Source organism: Bubalus bubalis, chromosome 6 (genome assembly GCF_019923935.1).
Source record: "Bubalus bubalis isolate 160015118507 breed Murrah chromosome 6, NDDB_SH_1, whole genome shotgun sequence".
Taxonomy (NCBI): domain Eukaryota; kingdom Metazoa; phylum Chordata; class Mammalia; order Artiodactyla; family Bovidae; genus Bubalus; species Bubalus bubalis.
The window spans coordinates 2052128-2071588 of NC_059162.1; the positions used below are offsets into that span (position 1 = coordinate 2052128).

At 44.5% G+C, this 19461-nt stretch overlaps 1 protein-coding gene across 5 annotated transcripts in view; it reads left to right on the forward strand.

Annotated features, from left to right (window-relative positions):
• The first annotated feature begins 2587 nt into the window (after positions 1–2587).
• ILDR2 (immunoglobulin like domain containing receptor 2) overlaps positions 2588–19461 on the forward strand; it is a 67232-nt gene continuing 50358 nt past the window's right edge. For 2 of the 5 annotated variants that reach the window (XM_025287431.3, XR_006551542.2), the window contains exon 1: positions 2598–2925. In XM_025287431.3, the coding sequence (XP_025143216.2) occupies positions 2880–2925 (46 nt within the window). In that variant the 5' untranslated portion in view covers positions 2598–2879. Of the gene's footprint in view, positions 2926–19461 lie in introns of all 5 variants that reach the window. The other 3 variants (XM_025287433.3, XM_025287434.3, XM_025287432.3) reach the window with 3 other exon arrangements.

Consider the following 19461-nt stretch of genomic DNA (forward strand, 5'->3'; position numbering starts at 1 on the left):
CAACCTACGGGGTGGGATGAGGAGGGAGACGGGAAGGAGGTTCACGAGGTAGAGGACATATGTGTACCTATGGCTGATTCATGTTGATTTTGACGGAAAACAGCAAAGTTCTGTAAAACAATGTCCTTCAATTTAAAAAGTAAATTAATTTTAAAAAATATTAGTTCAAATCTAACCACTGCCATTTATTAGCTAGCTGATTTTAGAGGAGTTAAATTCTCTGGGCCTGAGTTTCCTTATTTGGATTAATTGAGAAAGCTTGTAAAACATCTAGGACTATTTCTAGAAATGCACATCCCATGGACAGAGGAGCCTGGCAGGCTACAGTCCATGGGGTCACAAGAGTCGGGAACAACTGAGCATCTAAACCAATAATTGTTAGGTATCTCCTTTATTTCTATTTTCTTTCTTAATTTTTGTATATGAAATAAAACAATCCTTCAAATTTCTCTCACGCAGCATCTTAGTCAGGGTTCTTAATTGCAAACTTCAGAAATCATCTGTGGCTAAATCAAGCAAAGAGGGAATGTACAAGGGGGAATGTACAAGGGGTAGCTCACAGAATTGCTGGGAAGCCTGAAGAGCCAGGTGCAGAAAATAAACTGGAACTCAGAGAGGCTTTACAACCAAAAGCACAGCCAAGATCTCACCTCAGAGTAGTCTGATGGCCTGATATCTGCCATCGTTGACCTGTGAACACTGGAGGCTGCTGTCCCCTCAGTGGCAAAACCGATTCTCTGAGGACTCTGCTTCTTGTCTCATGTGCTCCTGGTTCAAAAAGCTCTGAGTGATCAAGGAAAGACAGGATAAATTCTACTCTGGGTTGAACCAGCATCACACCTGGGTGTACGTTCTCCTAGTCTCCCATCAGTTCCTTGGCAATTCTAGTATAGGCTTCCAAGCAGCCTGCCCTTAGCTTATTCAGACGATCTACCATGTTGTAGTCTGGCTTGTCTGCTTGGGCTTGGGAGGCCTGCTTAAAAACAAAAACAAAAACAAAACTCTGAGTGAGAGGGTTCCTGGTTGGTGAGACTGCTCTAGAGTTTTTGTCAAGGCTTTCATCCTTGACAATAAGAAGGGAATTGAGATGTCAGGAAGCCATGAAAGACCAGAGTAAATCCTCACCATTTCTGATGTTCACATCTCATCCTCATTTCACATATACGTACGTTCATTCCTAAGGTTGTAGTCTCTCTCCAGGAACTCTCCTTAAGCCTAGAACCACTCTGTTTTCAGAGCAGTTTTACACCTTTCTGCCTCATCTCCTTTCTTTCCTCTGCCCAGTATTCCCCTGCCCTGTCCCCTTTCCACTACCAATCCCTCAACATAACAAATCCTGCCCATCCTGTAAATACCAATTGAGACATTAATTCATTTTTGCTGGTGTTGCTCACTCCCCCCACTCCCCAGCCCCACTAAACTTCTCCTTCCTTCATATTCCAGGGGCACTTTCTCCATACCTCCACCATCATATTTGCTCCTTTTTACCACCAGTATGTCTTTTGTGTTTAATAGTCTGATTTTCCTCCCTCTCCTGGACCCAAGATGAGGCCCCTTAAGGGCAGAAAATCTGCCTTCCTCATCTTTGTAGCTTTGGCTCTTAGCACCTAGTAGATACTTGATACATGTTTGTTTATGTATATATTTCTTGGTTGTCTCAAAACATACATTTAGGATCCTTTCCTACACACACAGACAAATCCTTTTTAAAACTGAAGTAATCCATTTAAATACGCCCTGCAAACTGTAAGTGAAATTCCCTCAGTCATGGCCGACTCTTTTCGACCCCATGGACTATAGCCTGCCAGGCTCCCCTGTCCATGGAATTCTCCAGGCAAGAATACTGGAGTGGGTACCCATTTCTTACCCCAGGGTATCTTCCCTACCCAGGGATCGAACCGGGTCTCCTACATTGCACGCCGATTCTTTATCATCTGAGCCACAAGTGCGCCTTTTTTTAGACAAAAGGCCGAGAAGTGATTAAATGCTGGACAAATGTGAGCCGTATAATTGTTCACTTCATTCTATATTTACATTTTTTCTGTTAAAGAGCTGCATGCCCTTATCTCATAATGTTTTAACCTCATAACGTTTTAAAAGAACAAAGTTTGGATGCGTATTCTCGCGTACCTTTTCCAATTCTGGGGAGCCCCTTGGTTTTTGGCATTGTCAATAAGCGATTGGGATGGGGGGGCAAGGGGTTCAGCGAAAGCCCACAGCCTTGCCAACAAGTTATGTCAAGTCGCCGCAGGTCCCTCTCTCCCAGTTAGAATGGCCCTAGCCACGTGCGAACCCAGACTCCCTCCTCGAGTCCACAACCCCGCTTCTGGCTCTGGTCCCGAACGCTGGCTTCGCTGGGAGCTGCCGGCGCTGATCGCTCCCAGCTCGGCGCAGCCCGCTCAGCCGCCTCCCCCGCACCCCTCTCCCCCTTGTACTTTGTCTCTCGGCCCTGACCTCCCGGCCGCAGGGGCGTGCACGTGACGGAGAAACTTTGGCAGGCCCGGGGCGGCGGGCGGCGGTCGGCGGGGCTGGGGGCCGGCGGCTGAGCTCCCCCGCGCGGCGTGCGCTGCGGCGGGAAGGCGCTCGGCGGGCTGCGCTGCCTGCGCGTGCGGGTGCGCCAGTAGGCTGGGAAGGCGCCGCCGAGCGCGGGGCGGACTCCTGGAGCCCGCGGCAACGCGCGTGCAGCCTGCGGCGCTGTCGGCCCGGAGGCCCGCCTGCGCTGCCGGGCCGGCGGGCGGCTGCATCCAGGGACGCCAGAGCCCCGTTCGCGCCCGGCGCCACGGCTCCGCCGCCGCCTCCGCCGCTGGGTTATATAGATCCTCCATCTCTGCCGCTTCCTTCTTCCCTCACTCCTTAATCTGGATGGGAAGTTGGGGGAAATGGACAGGGTCGTGATGGCTTGGGTTGCTGTCCTCTGGCTAACAGGTAAGAGACATTTTCAACCGAGACGGATAACTTGACACGTATTCTGGTACTGGTACTGTTCTCACCCTCCTCCCCACCCCATTCCCAGTTCCCCCAGACTGTTTAAAGCTGCTTAGCAGGCTGGTGGTAAGTGGGGGAGGGGGCTGTGTGTGTGTATATCTATATATATCTATATGTATGTATTAGAATGGTGGGGGAGGCCAAGAGAAGCCCGATAATCAAGTGAGCCGGATGGAGATGCAGGTGTTTTGACTCATTCGAGATATGAGATTGTTCTTGCCAATGTGCATTTCCCTTTCCATACCACGGTTCTTCCTCAGTCTTATCCGGAGTTTGTATTATGTGAGTCCTGGGAAAAACCTGGTTGGGAGAAAAATGAAAGCTCAGGGGAGACTGATTAATTAAGAGAACTAGTTCTCTGGAGGTTGGAGGTACACGAATGTCTCCTTAATTCCTTCCCTGGAGAAGCCCAGAGCCCCAGGGGCATTCTTCTGTGGCTCCCAGAGGTGCAGGGGAGCTGGAATGAGGAAGGAGACTGGGATGGAGGCTTGATTGGTTGTGGAGTTCAGGGCCTTGCGCTCACTCATTTGGTAGCATTTGGGGAGTGGTTCCATAGAGGAAAGGAGCCTTCCTCCCCCGATAAACAAGTGGGAACACCTCCTAATAAAGATAATTTGCAGAGATATTCAGAAGGTAGGGTTTCTCTTTAGCATTAGAGTCACTTCTTCTAGCTTGGACCTCCATATTTCCCCCTCCCTTTTGGTGAACTTTCTTCTCACCGTCCTGGGATCTGGAAAGGCTGTAGTTCCAAACATGTGTTCCCACAGGATGATCTGCGAGGTTGAGAGGTGGCCAGGCAGGGTGGGCAGCCCTGAGAGATTCATGGAGCAGCCCTGCCTTGGGTGGGGATGGAGGGGTTAAGCAAGCTGGAAACCAGGTGATGGAGGAGAGGAACAAGGGAGCAGAAAGGTGAGGACAAGAGGGGGCAGAGAAGGGCAAGAGAGAAAATGTAAAATAGCACCAATAATAAAGTTGTGTCCCCTCTGGGGGCATTGAAGACTGGGAAAAATCAAGTCAGTAGGAAAAGAGGAACAAGATTAAAAATCTAAGGGAAGTGATTGAAAGAGGGTCAATAATACAGTTAAGAAGAAAGAAAACCACTATTTCTCTTAGTTTCAGAGTAAGGTTATAGATCGCCTCAGTTTTTTTCCTATTCCTAATGAAGGGTCCCTAACACTGGCTCTTGCCCCCTGCTAGGTTTAGCTTTGGGGAGTCTTTAGCAGAGTTAGCCACTTCTCTTGGCTGCTCTGAGTTCATCCCTCCCACATTATTCAAATCTGAATCATCTCTAATTTCAGGGTTTGGCTGATCCATGCCTCCCCACTCCTCTGGCCTCCCAGTGCCTTCCACTTCTACCCTTACTGATTCGGAATGTCCTTAATTTGCCTCTGCTTCTCAGTTATCATATTTGAGGGGAACTTTGGCCTTGAACCTCTATCACCTCCTTAAAGTCTGCTAGGCAACTGCGGAGGAGTCCTTGATTCAGAGATGCTCTTCTAGACACCCTGGAGTGTACCCTAGAAAAGCTCTCTAAGGATTTGCAGGGCATGGGCAGAAGGGGAAGATATAGCCCATGCTAGAGGGCTGACAGCTTTTTAATGCAATGGTCCCTGGAAGGAACAACCTAATTCAGTCCTCTCAATTTATACAAATGGAGACCCAGAAAAGCAATATTCACACAGTAAGTTTGTGTTGGAGCAGGTGCCAGAACCCAGTTCTCTTGAACCCCGGGCCCGTCCTTCTCCCATCGGCACCTGGAGAGATTGCTCCTGCCTGGGAACAGGCAACAGGTTATCAGGGCCATCCCAGCTGTCAGAGGGCCAGAACTTCCAGGCTCTGCAAGTTGGGTGGCTCCAGAGATCCCACTGATCACCCACTGGCATCCTCTGGTCCTAGCTTCCGCTTCCCTTTCTTGCCACGGTGGACAAGCCTTTCAGTCTCAGCAAAGTGCAGGAGCTAACAATGGCGGCTGGGGAGGGCGGGGGGAGTGGGGGAGGTGGGGGAGTGGGGGGGGAGTGGGGGGGGGTGGGGGGGGTGGGGAGGAGAGAGGAGCAGTCAAGGATGAGATGGATTCAGACTCGTCGTTTACAGAGCAACCAGGAGAGGAAAGGTAAGACATTTTAGTCCAGCCCAATCAATGAATTTTCTCTTGAGGGGGTGGTGGAAAGGGAGGGAAAAAGGAAAGGACAGATTAAAAATGAGTCAGAGAGCCAGAGGGGGAAAAAACACATTCATTCTCCCTCTCCCTCCCTTTCTCTCTCCTCCAGCTTCTCTCCTTTTCTCCTAGCCTCCTCCCATCCACCCCCCCCCCCCCAGCCTTCACTGCCAGTTTCTCTGTTTTAATGCAGGCTGAGCAATTTCTAATCAACACTTCAGGTTTTTTTTCCTCAGGCTCTAGCAGCTTCTTCCTCGTCTTTCAATGCAAAAATTCTGTATTTCTTTCTGCTATATATTTAGCCTCCTGATTTCCCATTGTCAGTGTGAGAGAGCTTCCTGCAATAGACTGTTTTGTTGCTGTTATTGTTCTTGTTGTATTGCACAAAATAAAATGCTTACCAGCTGCTATTTTAGCAACAGGTGCCATCTAGCAATAAGACTTGAGGACGGTTCACTATGCCTTTGTTCCTGAATACGGATGATGTTTCAACCTTTCTGGCAGCAGAGGCTTTGAGAAACGCCAGAACTGTGCTGACACTCTGGGAACATACTCTAGGAGCAGGCAGTGCATTTTCCTGGAGACTCTTTTGGGTCTCTCTGTGCTAAAGAGTGCTTATGCTATTAGTATTTCTTTTGGTACCTTTTTGGTGGTATTTATTCATTTATTCATCCATTCTCCAAGCACATACCAAATACCTGTGGTTTCTAAGGATTTTGATGGTGCTGAAAATACAGAGAGCAAAGACATAGTCTTTGCCCTCGAAGAGTGGCCAGTCTAGTGAGTGACTCAAATTTTTCAGATAATTTTGATATGGAGGTAAAAAGTCCTACAGTAAGGGCCATGAGAGCCACACAGGTGTTGTAAGGGCATGGATGGGGCATACCCACCTCAAACCTGGGGTGGGAGTCAAGCAACTCGGAAACAGACTCCTGGAAGAGGTGATGGCTGAGTTAGCATGTTTGTTCAAGCACAGTCAGCTGCTGAGTTACTGTCACATCCAGGCATTGCGCTGTGATTAATAAGACAGCCCTGCGCCCCAGCAACTTACAGTCTGGTGGTGGTGACATCAGTGATGGAACTGTGAACAGTTACGGAGTACCACTTGCAGAGGCGACCGTGGAGATATGCATTAAGTGTTGTGGGTGCCGTAAGGTGGCTACTAACCCAGGCTACATACAGCAGGAAGGGAAGTGTCCAGGAAGGGTTGTTACCTGGTTTATTTGCGTTCAGGTAGATGCCTGGTAACCATGTGAGAATGGGCTTGCGTATGGAGAATTAAAGTGTTATTAGTCCTAGAGAGGCAGGAGTTTCTTTTAAAGATTCCTGACACCTCAGCATCTGGTGTGCTGCGGTCCATGCGGTCACAGAGTTGGACAGGACTGAGCAACTGAACTGAACTGTCACCTCAACTTCCATTATCTCCTTTTTCCATTCTTTGAATTCCCTTCCCTCCTCTGTCCATTTTTCCCCATAGAAGAGACCTTTTTTGTACTGGAACATCTTTCAGCACTTTATTACAACTCTCTCCACTTCCTACCATAAGCCTGGATGAGCCTCTCCAGACTAGGAAAGGGAGCTTCTTTCAGTATTGCATTCACTCCTTAGATTTTAGACTCATAATTCTGCCGAGTGTCTGGCTTATACAGACGTGGGTATTCGTTCTAGTAGTCCTAGTGTAATACTATGCTAGTACTATACTAGAGTCTTAGTGAAAGTACCTAGTGCTTACAGCGTTAGTACTGTTAGTACCCGGAGAAGGCAGTGGCACCCCACTCCAGTACTCTTGCCTGGGAAATCCCACGGACGGAGGAGCCTGGAAGGCTACAATGAGGTTGCTAAGAGTCGGGCACAACTGGGTGACTTCACTTTCACTTTTCACTTTCCTGCATTGGAGAAGGAAATGGCAACCCACTCCAGTGTTCTTGCCTGGAGAATCCCAGGGACGGGGGAGCCTGGTGGGGTTCTGTCTATGGGGTCGCACAGAGTTGGACACGACTGAAGCGACTTAGCAGCATCAACAGCAGCAGCAGTGTTAGTACCAGGACCTGGTTAGCGGAAAGAACTCTAACCTAGGATTTGAGGACTGGATTCCAGTCCCTTCTCCACAGATTAACTGTATATCCATGGGATCTGGGTCTTATAATCTGTTTTTTTTTTTCTTTTGGCAAGTAATTTTATTATTTCATTGAGATATAATTGACCTATAACGTTAGTTTCAAGTGTACAAGTTTCCATATTTATATATGTTATGAAATGATCACCACAATAAGTCTAGTTAACATCCATCATCATATATAGTTATAATTTTTTTTCTTGTGATAGCTTTCAGCATTTATTCTGTTAGCAACTTTCAAATATGCAACATAGTATTACTAACTTTAGTCACCAGCCTGTGCATTATATTGTTGCGGACTGCAGCAGGCTGGGCTTCCCTGTCCTTTACTATCTCCCGGAGTTTGCTCAGACTCATGCCCATTGATTTGGTGATGCCATCCAACCATCTCATTCTCTGTTGTCCCCTTCTCCTCCTGCCCTCAGCATCAGGGTCTTTTCCAGTGAATTCGCTCTTTGCATCAGGTGGTCAAAGTATTGAAGCTTCAGCTTCAACATCAGTCCTTCCAGTGAATATTCAGGGTTGATTTCCTTTCGGATTGACTGGTTTGTTCTCCTTGCCTTCCAAGGAACTCTCAAGTGTCTTCTCCAGCACCACAATTCAAAAGCATCTATATTTGGTGCTCAGCCTTCTTTATAGTCCTACTCTCACATCTGTACATGACTACTGGAGAAACTATAACTTTTTTTATATGGACCTTGTCAGCAAAGTGATGTCTCTGCTTTTTACTATGCTGTCTAGGTTTGTCATAGCTTTTCTTCCAAGGAGCAATTGTCTTTTAATTTCGTAGCTGCAGTTACCATCTGCAGTGATTTTGGAGCCCAAGAAAATGAAATCAGTGCATTATATACTCAGGACTTATTTATAAACTGGAATTTTGTACCCTTTGACCCCCTTCACCCAGCCCCCACCTCTGGCAACCACCAATCTGTTCTCTATATCTATGAGCTTGGTTTTTTGTTTTTGTTTTTAGAGATTACACATATAAGTGAGATCATAGAGTATTTGTCTTTCTGATTTATTTCACTTAACATAATTATCTCAAGGTCCATCCATGTTGTCACAAATGGTAAGATTTCATTCTATTTTATGGCTGAATAATATCCATTGTGTGTGCATAGATATAAATGTCAATTATACACACACACATGTATAAATATATAGTATAGCATCTTTTTATCTATTTATTAAATTACAGACACTCAGCTTGTTTCCATATCTTGACTATTGGCTATTGTCAATAAAGTAGCAGTGAACATGGGATTGCATATATTATAATCTTTTAAAAATCCATTTCTTTTTATTATTTTATCTTTAATTGGAGGATAATTGCTTTACAATGTTGTCTTGGTATTATAATCTTTTGAATGAGGTCATGTCTTTAAGCTCTAAGATCCTTTGGTATGGAACTTTTCTCCTTTTAATTTTTATGAGTTGGAAATCAGACTTACAAAGCCCTTAGTGTCCCTTCATGGATCACAGCCTTGTCATGGCAAAGGGACTTGCATAACTCAATGAAGCTATGAGCCATACCACGCAGGGCCACCCAAGACAGACAGGCCATAGTGGAGAGCTCTGACAAAACGTGATCTACTGGAAGAGGGAATGCAAATCACTCCAGTACTCTTGCTGTGAGAATCCCATGAACCGTATAAAAAGGCAAAAAGATATGACACCAGATGATGAGCTCCCCAGGTCAGAAGGTATCCGGTATGCTACTGGTTAAGAGGGCAATTACTAATAGCTCCAGAAAGAATGAAGTGGCTCAGCCAAAGCAGAAATGACTCTCAGTTTTGGATTTGCCTGGAGGAAAAAAGTAAAATCCGATGCTGTAAATAACAGTACTGCATAGGAACCTGGAACGATTGCCGAGAGAAATCTCAACAACCTCAGATATGCAGATGATACCCCTCTAATGGCAGAAAGTAAAGAGAAACTTAAGAGCCTCTTGTTGAGGGTGAAAGAGGAGAGTAAAAAAGCTGACTTAAAACTCAACATTCAAAAAACAAAGAACATGAAATCCAGTCCCAACACTTCGTGGCAAATAGGAGGGGAAAAAGTAGAAGCAGTGACAGATTTTATTTTTTTGAGCTCCAAAATCACTGCTGCTGCTGCTGCTGCTAAGTCGCTTCAGTCGTGTCCGACTCTGTGTGACCCCATAGACGACAGCCCACCAGGCCCCACCGTCCCTGGGATTCTCCAGGCAAGAACACTGGAGTGGGTTGCCATTTCCTCCTCCAATGCATGAAAGTGAAAAGTGAAAGTGAAGTCGCCCAGTTGTGTCTGACTCTTCGTGACCCCATGGACTGCAGCCTTCCAGGCTCCTCCATCCATGGGATTTTCCAGGCAAGAGTACTGGAGTGGATTGCCATTACTGATGGTAATTGTAGCCATGAAATTAAAAGATGCATGCTCCTTGGAAGGAAAACTATAACCAACCTAGATAGCATATTAAAAAGCAGAGACATCACTTTGCTGACAAAGGTCCGTCTAGTCAAGGCTATGTTTTCCCAGTGGTCATGTACGGATGTAAGAGTAGAACCATAAAGAAGGCTGAGTGCCAAAGAATCGATGCCTTCGAACTGTAGTGCTGGAGAAGACTCTTGAGAGTCCCATGGACAGCACGGAGATCAAACCAGTCCATGCTAAAGGAGATCAACCCTGAATATTCATTGGAAGGACTGAAACTGAAGTTCCAATATATTGGCCTCCTGAGGCAAAGAGCCAACTCACTGGGAAAGACCCTGATGCTGGGAAAGATTTAAGGCTTAAAAGGGGAAGGGGGAAGCAGAGGATGAGATGATTAGAAAGCATCGCTGACTCAATGGATATGAATTTGAGCAAACTCTGGGAGACTGTGAAGGACAGGGAAGCCTAGTGTGCTGCAGTTCATTGGGTTACAGGGAATCAAACTCAACTTAGCAACTGAACAAACAAACAAACAAAAGGTCCTCAGTGAGGAGCCACAGAGGGAGAGCCCCAGTTATCTTCAGCCTTTCTGTGACCACCAATGATTGGAATGAAAAACAGCAGCTGGGAAAGGAGAGCACATGTTAGCATTTTCAGAGGAATGAGTAGCAGCCAGTGCCTGGTGGACAGGATAGGGTCAACTCTAAACAATTAAATGTTGTCATATTGGGGGAACTGTTGAAGAGAGTCAAGTGCTTTGGGACAGGTGGGATGAACCCTGCTCTAGCCAACATGGCCCTCAAATGTCTTTTCTGGTCTCAACTTTTTGTTCCAGGACACACTCACCTCTTTCAGTTCAGTTCAGTTCAGTCGCTCAGTTGTGTCTGACTCTTTGCGACCCCATGAATCGCAGCACGCCAGGCCTTCCTGTCCATCACCAACTCCCAGGGTCCACCCAAACCCATGTCCATCGAGTCGATGATGCCATCCAACCATCTCATCCTCTGTCGTCCCCTTGTCCTCCTGCCCTCGATCTTTCTGACAGAATGTGGTCCACTGGAGAAGGGAATGGCAAACCACTTCAGTATTCTTGCCTTGAGAACCCCTTGAACAGTATGAAAAGACTTACCTCTTTACTCCTTCCAATTATTTTAGCTTTTATACTGACTTTCTCTCAATTAGGAATTATAAAGAAAGGTATAATCTAATTGTTGCTCTTGCTTATTTAGATACTATAATGCTTTTCTAGTTTTGTGAGTGGTAAAGAATCTGCCTGCTAATGCAGAAGATGCAAGAGAAACTGGTTCAGTCCCTGGCTCAGAAAGATCCCCTGGAGTAGGAAATGGCAACCCACTCCATTTTTCTTGCCTGGAAAGTTCCATGGACAGAGGAGCCTGGCAGGCTATAGTCCATGGGGTTGCAAAGAGTCAGACATGACTGAGCATGCACGCAATACTTTTTTAATGTGTTTTATGACTTTTTAAAATCTCTTTTCATCCTTCTAAATAAGGCTGGTTATCATCTACCTATACATAAGAAGAACAAGGCTCAGAGGAAGTAAATGACTTGTCTAAGTCCATTGTATCTTATTGATTAAAAATAAGAAATAATGTCATTGACTTACATATGACTTGGTTGTTTCAAATGCCTGAATCCAAGGGAAACATTTTCTAGTTAAGGTGGGTGAAACTAGAACTCCTGACTTAAGGGAACAAATCCAGGTGTCTGGGTTTCCCTGATGGCCCAGTGATAAAGAATCCACCTGCCAAGCAGGAGATCACACATTTGATCCCTGGGTTGGAAAGATCCCCTGGAGGAGGAAATGGCAGCCCACTCCAGTATTCTTGGCTGGGAAATTCCATGGACAGAGGAGCCTGGTGGGCTACAGTCCATGGGGTCACAGAGTCAGACACGACTTAGAGACTAACAACAGCATGACGTGGTTATCTGTCATAGGGCATTGGGTAATGAGGCTCAGAAGTCACAGAACTCGGGGAAATATTACAGGGGAATGTGGTAAAGAATAGCATTTAGTATTTCTAATTAAATCCTAAGATCTACAGGAAAGGAGTGAGTGAGGAGTGCTCCAGTGAGGCACAGGAGAGCATCAGATGTGGCCCTGTGACAGCAGAGACTGCTGGCATGTCAGAGCCCATCTGGGAGTAGCGGCCGGTACTGAGTATCCAGGAGCCACACAAGAGGTAGCATATGTAGCTTTAAAATCTTGGTCTTTAAGATAGCTTCTGGCTTGCTGGAAATGAAAGAAGGCATCTTGGATGACTAGAGTTCTTTATGGGCCAAGAAACAAGGAAGAACTCAGAAGAACATGCTGCTTCCCTGTTCTTCTCCAGCAGCTGGAGCCCTGCAGGAAGTATTGCTCTAAATTAGGAGTAGAACCTTCACATTCAGCTGGAATCCTGCATCATCACTCCTCCCTTGCCCTGGGCTCATCAGGAGGCAGTTGGGAGAGAGGGATAAGGCTCAAACTGACTTGGATTTAAATACGAAATTAATAGTTTACCTTGTTTTCTTTAGCTTTAAAATGGGAAAGCTAACTTGTAGGGTTGTTGTGATCATTAAAATGAAATGATGTACAATTCCTAGCACAGTATTTGGCACATAGTATGCTCTCAATACTTTTTATGGGCCCCAAATAGGAATATTAGTCAGCATTTTGATGTAGCAATAATCAACCTCATAATCTCGATAGCTCACAACACCGAATGTTTAGTTGTTCATATTATATGAGAGGTGCAGTCAGCTGCAGGTCAACTGTGAATTGGCTAGAATTGGTGGACTTGGCTCATTTCCAGATGTCTTCTTATTCCAAGACCCAGGATGAAGGAGCGGCCACAATGTGGGCATGCTATTCTCCTGGTGGAGGACTCAAGGCTGGTAGGGAGAGGGCACAGAGCCAAATGCCACAAATGCCTTTTAAGCTTCTGCTTGGACAAGTCTTATGGCACATGTACTCACATTTCATTAGCCAAACGTGTCACCTGGCCAAGCCATAGTCTATGGAGTGGTAAGTGTACTCTGCCTACAGGGAACAATGCAAGAGTGAAGAGAGAAAACCAACGGGGAACAAATAATATAATCTATCAACTGGGTTAAATCATTCAACTGAATGTGCTGAGTACCTACTGCTGCTGCTGCTAAGTCACTTCAGTCGTGTCCGACTCTGTGTGACCCCATAGACGGCAGCCCAGCAGGCTCCTCTGTCCCTGGGATTCTCCAGGCAAGAATACTGGAGTGGGTTGCCATTTCCTTCTCCAATGCATGAAAGTGAAAAGTGAAAGTTAAGTTGCTCAGTCATGTCTGACTCTTAGCGACCCCATGGACTGTAGCCCACCAGGCTCCTCTGTCCATGGGGTTCTCCAGGCAAGAGTACTGGAGTGAGGTGCCATTGCCTTCTCTGGAGTACCTACTAGGTAGCAGTTTTTAAAAGCCTTACATCCTTACCTAGGATGATGCTATGAAAATCAGCCAAATTTATGGGGGGAAAATAAATGTTTGCTTGTGTCTGACTCAAAAAAAAAAAAAAAAAAAAAGCCTTCAGGAGAGAGCTTGTTGTTATTAATAATGACCAAGACAGATGACTAAATAGAAAATTCTTAGATAAGATTATGTGATTCTCTAGGGTACTATGACTGCAGTAAGAGCAAGAAGAAACTTCTATATAAGAAGTGCTAGCTGAGGAAGTCAGGAAAGATAAGTTGGTGTTACTAGAGGAAGAGTGGGATTGAGGGAAGGGAAATTTACAGAGGAGACAGCATGTGCAAAAGCCAGGAATCAAAAGAGGACATGACGTTTTTTGGAAAGTACAAATATTTTACTTTTTTTTTTTTTAAGTGAGTGGGTAGTCTGTCCCTTCTCCAGGGGATCTTCGTGACCCAGAAATTGAACCAGAGTCTCCTGCATTGCAGGCAGATTCTTTACCAGCTGAGCTACCAGGAAAGCCCCATGGAAGAGGGTGCCTCCATCTAAAATGAGTCTTGTACTTCTGAATGCCTACAGGGAGTATTTGAAAGTGTGAGAGCAAAGGAGTGCTATGACCAGATGTGCATTTTAGAAATATTATTTGAACCTCAATGTGGAGGGTAGATTAGATATAGACAGACATGCAGCAAAAACCAGCTAGAAGACCCTTGCAGAAAGAGAAGGGAGACATGACGAGATTCTGAGCTCCGGTGGTACAGTGACGATGAGAAGAGTAGATGATGACAAGAGATGGAGGAAGTAATCCTGGCTTGGTTGCAAGTGGAAGTTGAAAGACAAGAGAATCAAAGATGTCTCCAGGTTCCTGTCTTGGGATTGCTGGGATGCCATTTATGGACATGAACTAATATAGGAGGAGGAACTTGTAGGGGAGGGAGATTATAGGTTCAGTTTTTTGCATTATATTAGTTAGAGTAAGCCTAAGATGCTATAACAAAGAGACCCTAATAATAGTTTAAAACTCACATAAAATAGTTTTTTTTTTTTTTTTCTCTCTCCTGTAACAGAAGAGAACTAGTGGGACTGAGTCTACTGTTCCCATATGTGGTTCCCAAGACTGCTCCAGTGATAGGTATTTTTCAGCTAGTAGAAACAAGGAAAACAGAGGATCAAGTAGTTTGTTTTTAGGGAGGTGACGTGGAAATCGCATGCATCACCCCTCCTCACTGTGTCCTGAATCTAGTCCTATGACCATAATTAGCTACAAGGGAGGCTAGGAAATATAATATGTGGCTGTCTTGGCTGGCCAGATTAAAACCTGGAAGGTTCTGTTCCTAAAAGAAGTGGACAGTTAGCATCTCCATCTATAGAATGATGAGTTTGGGGTGCTTGTGTAACATCCGGATGGAAAAAGAAGTTATATATTTGGGTCTGGAGCTTGGGTAAGAGATCTAAACTGGAAATACAGGTAACAAGTTGATGAAAGTGGAGAAGAGCTTTCTTACAGGAGCTTTCTCTGCCCAAATGGCTGGTCCATCCAAGGAGTCTGACCCACCTTATTGAATCAGAACCGTTTCCACAGTTCCTGGGCCGTGCAGGGTAGACTGACCTCTTTTAGTACTGCTTTGGTCACACTGGAACAGCATGTAAGCCAGCTAGACACTACCCATGAGCTTGCTTCAGATCTCTGGAAGATGAGCAAATCAAATAGAAAGGAGATGTGCTTCTGGCTTTCATTTGCACAGTGGTGGCAGAGAATGGGAAAGCCTGGCTCAGTGAGACACACAGGACATATGCTTAATGAATGGCAAGCTCTGTGTGCACAAGCGCCAGAGGTATAGGCAGCAAATAATAAGTAGGCCATGAGCAACGCCCACCTGAGCAAGGGTAACACCAGTGTCTACTTTAGCCCAATAGAAATGGGGAGATACTGATGCTTTTTAGGACCCTTGGGGAGAAAACATGAAAGAATGTTGTCATATTTTTTAAATGTTTTTTAAAAGAAATCTCAAAATAGTACATCTGGTCACCCTAACCCTAAAATGGATCAAGCCATTAGGTACTGTGGTAGCAAACAAGAGAAACTGATTCTGTCCAATTTAAGCAGTTGGACAGAAAGAAATTTATTGAAAGAAAATTGATTAGCCTACAGGACCAATAAGCAAACTGGAGAACTAGGCTTAGAAAATAGGCAAGGGAATGTCTATGATTCTTGGTAAAGCCTTTTTTGTTTTATAACCCAGCTATATCAAAAGATGAATAGTTTCTACTTCTGGTGGTTAAAAGGTTCAAGTTGTGTTTTGTCTTTAAAAATTGAGCCTGTAGGTCAGAATTTCCCAAAATGCTTTGTTTTCCATGCTGACAGTACTCAGGGATGGGCACACTGGTCCAAACCCAGTGGAGATGCTTTAGCACCCATTATCCATCTCTTATGCTTAGAAAACCCGCCTATCAGTTGTTCCTAAGACAATGTCATAGGAAATTGGCACAGTATGTTAAAAATGTGAGGACAAAAAGATGAATTTCTTAAAGATCTAACTTAATGGCAGGAAAAAGGAGATATGTATTGTCATATTGAATGAAGGAAAAACTCAGGGCTCTGAAAGCCAAGATATGCTGGTGAATGGGCAATTCTGAGGGCTTCAAGAGTTAAAGGATGGATGAGCTTGATATACAATTTCTAAAGATGCCTGTCTGTGGTGATAATAATTTTCTATTATCTTTAGCAGCAATCTTTACTTCTTTAAAATGCGGCTGTGCTTATAGATCTGCATCTCAAAATTGCTGGCAGGAATAGCTTACAACTAGTGGGGAAAAGGGACTTGCTTTGAAAAAAATGAAAGTGCTAAAATAAGAAGAGCATTGCTGTAGATACTGCTTTTGTTATCCTTCCAAGAACACAATTCCTCATGTAGAGACTCCTTTTTTTTTTAACATGAGAATTGGGGCAGGATCTTATTTTGCCATATGTAAGGAGGCACTGTCTATACTTGTAGCTGATCCTCCCTGGCCTGGTAACTAGGCACCCCTGGTGATTAGCTGAGATGGGGCCTGATGCGCTGAGCTGTCACTCATCACTCTGCCTTTAGGCAGCTTTTCTAGTTATTGATCAGAATCCGTTCTCTGCACTGAGGACCACCTGCTGAGAAAGGCCCTTCGGATTCACTTATTCATTTCTTCATTCGTTCTTTGATTCATTCCACATTTTGTGAGCTTCAGCTCTATTTTATGGCCTTGCTGTATAATGAGGATACAGAGTCAACCAAATCCACCTAGCTGGATTTAGAAAAGGCAGAGGAACCAGAGGTCAAATTGCCAACATCTGCTGGATCATCAAAAAAGCAAGAGAGTTCCAGAAAAACATCATCTACTTCTGCTTTATTGACTATGCCAAAGCCTTTGACTGTGTGGATCACAACAAACTGTGGAAAATTCTGAAAGAGATGGGAATACCAGACCACCTGACCTGCCTCTTGAGAAATCTGGATGCAGGTCAGGAAGCCACAGTTAGAACTGGACAAGGAACAACAGACTGGTTCCAAAAAGGGAAAAGAGTACATCAAGGCTGTATATTATTACCCTGCTTATTTAACTTATATGCAGAGCACATCATGGGAAATGTTGGGCTGGAGGAAGCACAAGCTGGAATCAAGATTCCTGGAAAAAATATCAATAACTTCAGATATGCAGATGACAACACCCTTATGGCAGAAAGTGAAGAAGAACTAAAGAGCCTCTTGATGAAAGTGAAAGAGGAGAGTGAAAAAGTTGGCTTAAAACACAACATTCAGAAAATTAGGATCATGGCATCTGGTCCCATCAATTCATGGCAAATAGATGGGGAAGCAGTGGAAGCAGTGACAGACTTTATTTTCTTGGGCTCCAAAATCACTGCAGATGGTGACTGCAGCCATGAAGTTAAAAGATGCTTGCTCCTTAGAGAAAAAGTTATGACCAACCTAGACAGCATATTAAAAAGTAGAGATATTACTTTGCCAACAAAAGTCCATCTAGTCAAAGCTATGGTATTCCATCTAGTCATGTATGGATGTGAGAGTTGGACTTTAGAGAAAGCTTAACACTGAAGAATTGATGCTTTTGAACTGTGGTGTTGGAAAAGACTCTTAAGAGTCCTTTGGACTGCAAGGAGATTTAACCAGTCCATCCTAAGGGAGATCAGTCCTGAATATTCACTGGCAGGACTGATGCTGAAACTGTAACTCCCAATACTTTGGCCACCTGATGCAAAGAACTGACTCATTGGAAAAGATCGTGATGCTGGGAAAGATTGAAGGCGGGAGGAGAAGAGGACAACAGAGGATGAGACGGTTTGATGGCATCACCGACTCGGTGTACATGAGTTTGAGTAAACACTGGGAGTTAGTGATGGACAGGGAAGCCTGGCATGCTGCAGTCCATGGGGTCACAAAGAATTGGACACGACTGAGCAACTGAGCTGAACTGAAATCCACCAAATCCTTGCCCTCAGGGACCTTAGAGTTAGAAACCAATTTATATTGGTTCAATATATAAAATTCAATTTATATTGAATTTTTCAAGATCAGAAGATGGTCTTTTAAATTTATTTCCCCAGAACTTAACACTGTATTTTAGAACATGTTTTTGAATGAATTCGAGCTAGATAGTCAAGGGCAGTTTTCCTGAAGATCAGGGGCACAGTATAAACTGGAAGAATGGTCTGGTGATCCAAGAATGATGACTTCTTTTGCAAATAGAGAAAACCACATATAATCTTCAATCTTCAATATCATCTGGTGCTTCTTTTGGTCAGGAATCCTAATTTTTACAGATATGTTTTATATAGTATGACCCCTTATTTGACTTACCTCCTTTTTCTGTCTTTTGTCGTCTTCTCTAAGCAGTCTCCTTCCAGTTTGGGGGGATCCTTGTTTTATTTTGTAGAGTGAAACATGGATTCTTCCCATACCTCTGTTAACGTCTTTATAAGAGCTTCAAAACACAAATCCTTTCTGGTGTCACCAGTGCTCAGATTCCGAGTCCCAGCCTTCCCATTGTGCCAGCGTCTGCTTCTCATGTGTGTGCATGACCTACACTCAGTGCTTCTCCCTGTCTGCCTCCCAGAAACTCCTCAGCTACATGTCCTGATGTTTCCCCAGCAGGGCAAATAACATGTTTATAATAAAAGAATGGAAAACATCTTAGTATGCCTGGAACATGTGTGGGGCCAAATCATGGAGAAAATCCTACATGCCATGTCAAGGCATTTGGACCTTATCCTGGAAGGAGTGGGGAATCTTTTGAGCCTTAAAACAGGAGACTGTCTTTTCTGAAAGAATATTCTAGATATAAAAAATGTGGAGAGTGCACCGGGCTGGAAGTAGGGAGACCACAGAAGAGGCTATTATAAAACCAAGAAGGTAATGAGGACTTGTTTAAAGTGATAGTAAGAGCTTTGGGCCCAGTCTAGGTTTGGGCTTCTCTCGTGGTTCAGTGGTAAAGAATCCACCTGCCAATGCAGGAGACCCAGGTTTGATCCCTGGGTTGGGAAGATCCCCGGAGAAGGAAATGGCAACCCACTCAAGTATTCTTGTCTGAGAAATTGCATGGCTAGAGGAGCCTCATAGGCTATAGTCCATGGCGTTGCAAAAGTGTCAAACACAACTTAATGACTAAAGAACAATAAAAGCCTAGCTTCAAATCTGTCACTTGCTAACCCTTATGTGTTAGGCAAGATACATACATTCTCTGAGAATCAATTTCTTCATCTATAAAGTGGATGTAATGATAATATCTACTTTATAGGATTTTTTGAGAGAATTAAGCTATTACATGAATGACACTTAACACAATTTCTAATATATAGTAATTCTTTCACAATTACTTCCTGGTAGAAGGAATAGAAACCTGATTTATTCCCACTGGGAATGACCGTAGGAATAGAGAAGAGTCAAATTGGAGAAAGATTTGGAATTAGTGACCACTGAAAGTGGGTAGAGACAGAGAGGAAATGATCAAAGCTTTAATTTCTATCTGCAGGGACAGAACAAGGGCTGCATTGGCAAAAGAGCTAGGGAGACAAGGAAGACCAGTCTATGAGCAAGAGTTGAGGTGGGAAAAGAGAAAGTGATGTATGTTTAATTGGAATAAAGAAAGTGAAGTCGCTCAGTCATGTCTGACTCTTTGCGACCCCATGGACTGTAGCCTACCAAGTTCCTCCGTCCATGGGATTGTCCAGGCAAGAATACTGGAGTGGGTTGCCATTTTCTTCTCCAGGGGATCTTCCTGACCCACGGATTGATCCCGGGTCTCCAGCATTGAAGGCAGAAACTTTACCGTCTGAGCCACCAGGCAAATCCTGTTTAATATGAAGTATCTG